This window comes from Fringilla coelebs (genome assembly GCF_963513975.1).
Source record: "Fringilla coelebs genome assembly, chromosome: 2".
Classification (NCBI taxonomy): domain Eukaryota; kingdom Metazoa; phylum Chordata; class Aves; order Passeriformes; family Fringillidae; genus Fringilla; species Fringilla coelebs.
The window spans coordinates 2275032-2283998 of record NC_140029.1 but is presented as its reverse complement, the minus strand read 5'-3'; the positions used below and the strand labels follow the sequence as shown (position 1 = coordinate 2283998).

At 43.0% G+C, this 8967-nt stretch overlaps 1 protein-coding gene across 2 annotated transcripts in view; it reads right to left on the bottom strand.

Moving 5' to 3' along the window:
• Positions 1–1621: 1621 nt before the first annotated feature.
• The window catches only part of DOP1B (DOP1 leucine zipper like protein B), a 61162-nt gene continuing 53816 nt past the window's right edge, over positions 1622–8967 (bottom strand). For both annotated transcript variants that reach the window (XM_084223519.1, XM_084223520.1), the window contains exons 31-37: positions 8665–8726; positions 7916–8044; positions 6476–6612; positions 6078–6133; positions 5504–5641; positions 4940–5069; positions 1622–4242 (exon numbers count right to left, since the gene is read on the bottom strand). In XM_084223519.1, the coding sequence (XP_084079645.1) occupies positions 3985–4242; positions 4940–5069; positions 5504–5641; positions 6078–6133; positions 6476–6612; positions 7916–8044; positions 8665–8726 (910 nt within the window). In that variant the 3' untranslated portion in view covers positions 1622–3984. The remainder of the gene's footprint in view (positions 4243–4939; positions 5070–5503; positions 5642–6077; positions 6134–6475; positions 6613–7915; positions 8045–8664; positions 8727–8967) is intronic.

Genomic DNA, 8967 nt, shown 5'->3' with positions numbered 1-8967 from the left:
GCACACCCTGTTGTTATCTCCTCACAGCAATCCTTGGATGGCTCCTCAGCTCTCGGTGTTTGGCACATCCCCATCCATCCCTCACACAACGTTCCAGGGGAGGCCCTGGGTACAGGGAAGGGTGAAATGGGAGCAGCAGAGCTTTCCCTCAGTGTAGCCTCCACACCAAAATAAACAGATGGTAAAGTAACATGTTAAACATGTTTTAATAATGTTAAAGTAACTGTGATCCTCTGAGAATGCAACACAGAGAAAGAAGAGTGATGAAGATACTCTACCCCCAAGAAGAAGATGATTTCAGAGATAGATAATGAGAACCTTTACCTTTAAACTACTCATCTTTAAAACACTACCCCATAAGTTAGCACAGCCCATAAACACAACTATAACAAAACTTATAAAAAATGAGAAGGATTTCACAATTACAAATTTCCCTGGGTGGCTGCTGTTCATAAAGAGAACCACAAGAAAACTGTTTTCTTGTAGAGAGGTCTCCATAACACTACCAAGAGGGACTTCTCTCCCTAAGTAAACTAAAAAAGACTATTTTAGAAGTAGTAAACTGACTGAAATTTTAGGTTCTTTTTCTCTACATTGTCAGTAAAAAAGAAAAAGTTATAAGAAAAAGAAAAGTATCCTAAAGATTTTATTCTGATTCTTATTACTCTTTCTTTTAGTTACTGTTAATAAATTTTTGATACATTTTTAAAATTTTAAACCTTCTAAACCTTTTAAACTTTCTCCTAATCCTGTATCAAAGCAAAAAATAAGTAAATACATTCTAGTGAGCACACTAATATTTAACCAACACTGAACCCACCACAGTAATTAATAAATTAACCAAAAAATCTCAAATTAACAAACAAAAACCACTAAAATAATCAGTATTTCCACCCAATCTCAAACTAAAACTACCCCACAGTCATTTAAACCACACTCCTCCAGCTGAGGTGTTAAAGCTCATGGTACAGAAGAGCTTTCTTCCCTCTGGATGAACAGGAAAGTTTTCTTCCTGGGCATTCCCTTGGATATGTGAAAATGTTCAGCCTGGAGTTGTGCAGCAGCAGCTGCTGATTTCCTGGGAAGTCTCTCCCTCCATCCAGGGTCAATCCATGATCCCTGCAGCAGCTCCCTGTGCCAGACACAGCTCCCCAAAGCCTGGCCCAGGCAGGGACAGGGATCTCAGGGTGACAGTTCCAGGCTGTGAGGGCCAGGGATGCAGGAGGTGGGATGAGTGGGGAAGGGAGAAGCAGCACAGCCTCTCCCAGGGGAGGGGCCAGCAGGGTGCTGCTGCTGGGATCCTCATCCCCTGAGATGGGATTTTCAGCAGGAATTTGCCCATGGAAAGGGGGCTCAGGCCTTGGCAGAGGCTGCCCAGGGAGCTCTGCAGTGTCCATCCCTGCAGGTGTGCCCTGGAGGTGGCACTGAGTGCTCTGGGCTGGGGACAAGGTGGCCATGGGGCTGGGAACTGATGATCTTGGAGATCTTCTCTGTGATTGAATTTGGGAGCTTTTCCAGAGTCAGATAAAAATTAAAATTGCTGAGTGAGCAGTGAAGGCATGTTGAAAAATAAGAACTGCATTTGAAAAGGCATTGCAAAATAACATTTAATATTAATAGAAGAATTACATTCATGTATGGTATGGGATACACAACCATCAATTAATGCTCTACACTTCAAGTCCTGCTGCTCTTCAGCAGTTTACCTTGGTTGCAGCTCCTGATTTTTTCTTTCAGGACAGTGAAATCCTCTGGAATATTTCCAGGTCTCCCTCTGAGCACTGTGGCTCTGCTGTATCGGAGCTGAAGTGTCCGAAAGACAAAGCTGAGCTTGGTTAGACTGAAAAGCAAAATCACAGCAAAGCAAAAGCATTTCCTGCCCTGGAAAAGCAGAGAATGTCTGGAGTTCCAGGCAAAAACATTTCCAGATTCATGGCCAGTGAGGTTGTTCTGCTTTGGTAGGAGCAGCTCAGGGCAGGAGAGCCCTGCTGTGGCTCCTCAGTGGATTTATCAGCAGGAGAAAACAACCACAGTTAGTCCCACATGGAACAGTAATAAAGGAATAAAATATTCCCCTTTGGGCCTCTGGAACTCTGCCCCTCCAGCACTCAAACAGGACTTTTAGTTAAAGCCCTTTCCTCCTTTTTCACATGTTATTTATAATTATAAAAGATCTGCTTGGATACTAAATTTTAAAGAACTTTTTTTTTCTGAAGTGGAAGGATTCTGCAAATCTCTTAAATGTCTGATGCCACTGAAAGCAGTTTGATGACAAAAAGTTATCTTAGATTTTTAGCAGCCATTGGATAGAATCATGGGATAACAGAATCCTGGAATCCTGGAAGGGTTTGGATTGGAAGGGACCTCAAAGCCCACCCAGTGCCACCCCTGCCATGGCAGGGACACCTCCCACTGTGCCAGGCTGCTCCAGCCCAACCTGGGGCACTGCCAGGGATCCAGGGGCAGCCCCAGCTGCTCTGGGAATTCCATCCCAGCCCCTCCCAGCCAGGAATTCCCTCCCAACATCTCATCTAACCCTGCTCTTCTTTATCAGCACTTTAAGGGAAATATCCCAGTATGGAATGCAACCAGCAGGAAACTGAAAGTAAAAGTACCAAACCATCCTGAGTATTCAGATTATCCATAGAAAATATTGAAGATAGGCAGGAAATGAACACCAACATTTTAACAGTGGCCTGCTCCAACATTCAAGTAATGCTTTCAAAGGGTAACTTTTCATTTGTGCTCATTCCAACAGCATTAGAGACCATTAATAAATTATATTATTAGAAATAATTCACATTCTTAATGACCACACCTCAGTCCACCACTTCCTTCATTGTAAAAATGCAAAGGATTTAAATAAGTTTAGCACAAGCCTATTGTGCTGTTATTTTTGTACAGTGTTCCAGTGTGAGAGAAAAGGATGTTTCATTATTTTAGTTTATAAACCCAAGATGAAAATCTCATCCATCTGTACCTAAAACCCACTGCAGAGAAGCCTCCCTTGTTGTTATGGGAGTTTGGGAAAAAGAAATTCTTGACTCCCAATCAAATTTTTCCCATGTCCTTTTTAACTTAGGAAAATCATTGGGATGATCCCTCTACCTCTCTCACCATCCAGGAACAGCCAAATACATTCTTTTGTACAAAAAATGTTCTTACAAAAACAAACAAACAAAAAAAGAATATTATTTTCATTTTAGTTAAGCAATTTCTATTTTTACAGCATTATCTTCATTTAGTTGCATTTCAGAAGCTGCAGCCACCTGAGTCACTGAAAGAACAAAAGTTTTTAATTTAAAAAATATGAATTTAAATGTCTTAATCAATGAATTAAAATCAAAAACCCCTCAAGTAATGCTAATTACAAAATGTTCCTGCATAGGTTTGTGTTTTATGCACATTTCTGATTTGTTAGGAATTGCTAAGCCTGAAGATGCTGCTCTAGCACAGAGCTGAAATTACAGCCAGGGCAAAGCTGCAGCTCTTTGCACAATGCTGAGACTCAGACAATCCATTTGTGAGGAAATTGGGGATTTTTTTTTTAGAATTTGATCAATTTAGGTCAAATTAGGGGCTTTCACCTCAGGAAATGACTTGCTGCAAACTGATTGTACACTGACATGCAATATTGGATTTTCCTTCTATTTTTCTTCAGGACACAGTTCCAAAAGCACTTTAAAGTCCTGGAGAAGTCCCAGGGCAGCTGCTACTTCCACCAAGTCCAAAATATTCTTCCCTTATTTACAAAATGTCTTTAATCCTTCCCACAGAAAACAAATAAACCACGGAAACTCTGAGAAATTCCCACCAAACTGCCTTTTTTTCCCCACCACAGCAACTGGAGATTCCTGCTTTTTACCACCAGCTCCTGAATAATTGAAGAGAAATCCCAAAATGTAGCAGGAAATCAGGGGAAAAAACGGAATTTCAGCCAAGCTTTCCCTGTGGTTGATGCAGCAGGAGTGTCCCAGGTGAGGCTCAACTTTCCAGATTTTCCAGGAAATCGCATTCCACGCTGTCCTCCAGCTGCTGCAGGACCCTGCTGCTGCTGCTGCCCAGGGGATCCACGGGGGCAGCTGCAGAGGGCTGGGAATTGTGGGGGTCAGTGCCAGGGGCTGTGAACGCCCAGCACAGGGTCTGGAAGAAGGGCAGCAGCTGGGTGATGCTGGAGACCGCGCGCAGGCTCAGCAGCGGGAACCTGGGAGGCCTGGCAGCTCCCTCGGGGTGCTTTGGGTCCTGAAAGGAAAAAAAAAGCTGGGATTTATTAAAGGTAAAGGTTGGAAAGGACCTTGAAGATCATCCAGCTCATCCATGAGCTCTTCACTGTCCCAGGGTGCTCCAAGCCCTGTCCAACCTGGCCTTGGACATTGCAGGGATCCAGGGGCAGCCCCGGCTGCTCTGGGCAGCCTTTTCCTCTTCCTCACAGGGAATATCTAAAAATCCCTTCAGTAACTTTAAAACTGGCATTGGAGGAGAACAACAACAGGTCAAGAGTGGCTGGAAGATTGCCATGAAATAATCTCATTTCCAAACCAAAGGCCTTGAAACCAAGATTCCTGTCTTTCCTTGCTGAGGTTGTTTATCTGTTGCAACTCAGAGATACACAAATTTTATTCAAAATTAAAATAATCCCAAAGCATTTGTTGGAAAATTGGTGACTTTGCTTTCATACAGAATTTCTATCATGGAATGGTTTGGGGTGGGAGGGACATTAAAGATCAGCCAGGTCCAGGGGCAGGGACACCTTCATCTACCCCAGGCTGCTCCAAACCCCATCCAGCCTGGCCTTGGGCACTGCCAGGGATCCAGGGGCAGCCATAGCTGCTCTTCCTCTTCCTCACAGGGAATATCTAAAAATCTCTTGAGTAACTAAAAATCTTGTTTGGAAAAGTAAATTAATGGATTAAAAAATAAAAGTGAGAAGTTTCTTTACCCCATATTTCATCTTGAGCAGATCCATGATCCTCACAATGTGTGGTTGGCATTCCTGGTGGTTTTCCACCAGGTGGGAGGTGACAGGAGATGATTCTGTGTCCACCTCTGGCACAAAGGCCCATTTGTACCTGGAATAAATGGATTGATTCCTTAAAAAGGTGAAAATCCTTGTTTGGATCATGCCTACTTTAGTGCATCACGGCTTGTTTCTACAAAAATCTGTCATAAATGTTCTTCTTTGCTATTAATGAATTATTACATTACTAATTTGTCAATATTTAAATACAACCAGCTCCAAAACTTTCACAAGTGTGTGCAGATGGAAAATAATCTTCACCTTTCTCCTCTCCCAATTTTCCAAGTTCAGGAATCTCCTAATGAGGATGAGGAAATCCTCCTACACCACAACCAAATTCATCTCCCAAATCCCATTTATCACCATATTTATCAGCATATATTCAATACCACCACTCCTAAAGGAACTGAGGGAAGGCAAAACAAAATCTTGAGGAAACCAGAATTCTTTCAAAGGCTAAAGGAACAGGAGGAGAAGAGGACTCACATTTGGAAGAGCTGCATCCTGTCAGGGGGGATGGAAAGTGCTGTGTCCAGGAATTTGCAGGCTGCCAGGTACAGGCACAGCTCCTTGGGCTGGATCTCAGCCCCTGAGCCTTTGGCTTTGCTGATTTTGCTGTTGCTCCTGTGTTTCAATTTAAAAAAGTCCCATTCAAACTCCAATCCACCCAAGGTTTTTCAGTCAGTACAAGAGGAATGCTCACATTTACACAAAGGAGCTCTTGGACAAACCATTTTTATTCTGCATGGGGCTCTTGTATGAGTATTTTTATTTTATTTTTGCTCTGTAGCAGCAAAATAATCTCAAATATGCCAAAAAATGGCACCACGTTAAAATATTCAACTCCCAAGTTTGCATTTCTTTTTGTACACAATTAATACTTAGTACTTTTATATTTAAGCATATCACTATTTTAGCTGCTAAAAAAAAAAAATCTAAATTATGATTTAGCAGTAATAGAAAAATAAACATATAATAGCAAAATGTCCTGTTGGCTCCTCCCTATCCCAGAGAATGAATTAATTAATTTTAACGAAGTCTCTCAAATGGCAGCTCTTACTTTGCTGGTTCCTCTTCCTCAGTTAAATCTTCCTCCAGCTGTAGAAATGTCTGGATCTTTAAAGAAATAATTATTGAGATGCTGAAATGTTCACACAACTCAATCCCAACTAAAATTGATGATTTACATTGAAAAGGGACCTTTATGACATGTAACAAATTAATAATTCGAGCAAAAGATTCCATTAGCAACACCAAAATTAATCCAGAAGGAATTTCCTAATGACAATTTACCTTTCCCCCCCAAATTATCAGATTAATGTAAAACTGTGGAAACATTCCCAGGCAGGGAGGAGGAAAATGCTAAACTGGGAAAACCACAGGCTGATTTTTTTCAAATGGAATTTTTTTTTCAAATAGAATTTTATTTTTAAAGGCTCAAAACTTCTTCTTTCTTACCAGTTCTGTGACCATGATTGGCCACAACGAGGTGAGATGTTGAGGGGAAATCCTCAACAGGAGAACTCTGAAGAAGAGAAACATCTGGGCAGCCACCAGAGAAGTCTGGCCCACACGGAGGTTCTCAGTCAGGCGTTCTGGGGGAAGCATAAAAGAGGGAAAAAGTGAAATAAAAGCAGCATTTTCCTGAATTTGTGTTGTTTTGGGAATTCAGGTGTGCAATCCTGGAATGCTTTGGGACCTCAAAGCCCACCCAGTGCCAGCCCTGCCATGGCAGGGACACCTCCCACTGTCCCAGGCTGCTCCAGCCCCAGTGTCCAGCCTGGCCTTGGGCACTGCCAGGGATTCAGGGATGGAATTCCATCCCAGCCCTGCCCACCCTGCCAGGGAACAATTCCTCATTCCCAAGATCCCACCCAGCCCTGCCCTCTGGCAGTTTAAGGCCATCCCCCTTGTCCTGTCACTCCTTCTGAAAGGTTCCTCTCCACCTTGTGGACGGTGGCAAAAGACAATTTTTACTTTATCATCAGTTTTGAGCTGAGTTCTTTTTATTGTATTAACTGAGTTATAATTCAGACAAAGCCTGAGTGGGTTTGTGGTGCACAAAATGTGATCCAAACTGGCATTTAAGGAGAACAAGAGGTCAAGAGTGGCTGGAAGATTGCCATGAAATATCCCATTTCCAGACCAAAGGTATTTGCAGGGTGCCCTGTGGCAGGGAGGAATGATGGATCTGACTCCATGTTCTCAGAAGGACAATTTATTATTTTATGACACTATATTATATTAAAGAATACTAAACTATACTAAAGAATACAGAAAGGACACTTACAGAAGGCTGAAAAGATAATAATGAAAACTCGTGACTCTCTCCAGAGCCCTGACACAGCTTGGCCCTGACTGGCCAAAGAGTGAAAACAACTCCCAGCAGAATGCAATGGAACAATCACCTGTGGGTGAACAATCCCCAAACACATTCCACATGAGCACAGCACAGCAGAAGCAAATGAGATAAGAATTGTTTTCCTTTTCTCTGAGGCTCCTCAGCTTCCCAGGAGAAAAATCCTGGGTGAAGGGATTGTTCAGAGAATGAGAATATCACACAAATGCCTTGAAACCAAGATTCCTGTCTTTCCTTGCTGAGGTTGTTTATCTGTTGGAACTCAGAGATTCATCAATTTTATTCAAAATTAAAAAAACCCTGAAGCACTTGTTGGTAAAGAGGTGACTTTGCTTTCTTACAGAATTTCTGTCATGGAATGGTTTGGGGTGGGAGGGACATTAAAGATCAGCCAGGTCCAGGGGCAGGGACACCTTCATCTACCCCAGGCTGCTCCAAGCCCCATCCAGCCTGGCCTTGGGCACTGCCAGGGATGCAGGGGCCTCTGTGGCCACAGGGATTCGTGTTGCAGTCAGGGAAGGGCAGGGAGGGAGGCTCACCCTGGATCAGGGGCAGGTACAGGTGGTACTGGTCGATCTCCCCGCTGAAGACGGCGAACGCCTGGCGCTTCAGCAGCATGGCCTTCTGCTCACAGCTGGGGTACAGCTTCAGGGCACTGCTCTGCATGGCTGCAACACAGCACAGTTATCCACCCCACAGCAACTGCCTGCCTTTGGGGCTGGGCATCATCCCTGGCTCCTGAAATCTTCCAGAAAAAAAACTCTCCTGGGTCACTGACCGTGAATTCGTCTTGGGTAATAAAATTTGTCTTGTGTTGTGACACAATTATTGTTTTAGAAAGGATGAAAAAGAGACTAAAGGTGCTTGAGGCCAATTTAAGGGGTCTCATCCCACCCTTTTCCCCAGGATTTGTTCTTCCACACTCTCCTGGAGCCTGAAGTAGAGGTCACAGCACTGCAGCGCTGCACAGCTCATGGCAGACACCTGCAGAGTTTGCCAAACCTCCTGGAAAAGGTCATACATGGACACCTCAAAATTAGAGCAAAATGTGAATGTGGGAACCCAACAGAAGCACCTCTACAGCAAAACCTCCTCTGGTGTGTTTTAGACATGATCAAAGTCCAGATTTAACTCAGCTTTAGCTGAGAATCAAGTTCCCAAAATGATCAATTATGCACAGTCAGCACTTTATGGATAAATCAGTCTAATAAAAATGCACCCAAATGGCTCAAATGCAAATAGATTTCAAATTGAGGTAGAAATAAATGATCAGCAGCTCGACACTTACTCATCAAATCCTTAAACATGGTTTTCTCATGTGTGAGGAGATGATCAATGATGGATCTCCAGCTGCAGGAGAGAAAGAAGGAATTAGATATCCAGGGAAATCTGAGGTGTGGATTCACCTCAGAAATGATTTGGGTCAAACTTTCCATACAAGGAAACAGTTTCCAGGCAGGATTTGTGTGCAGACTCTTGTCTGGAGCAGAATTAGTGCTGGGACCCATTTTTAACATTATCCCATTCCATAAGAAAGAACTAAATGGAATTTTCTTCCCAATGTTAGTGTTCTCCTTTAAAGCCTTTCCTT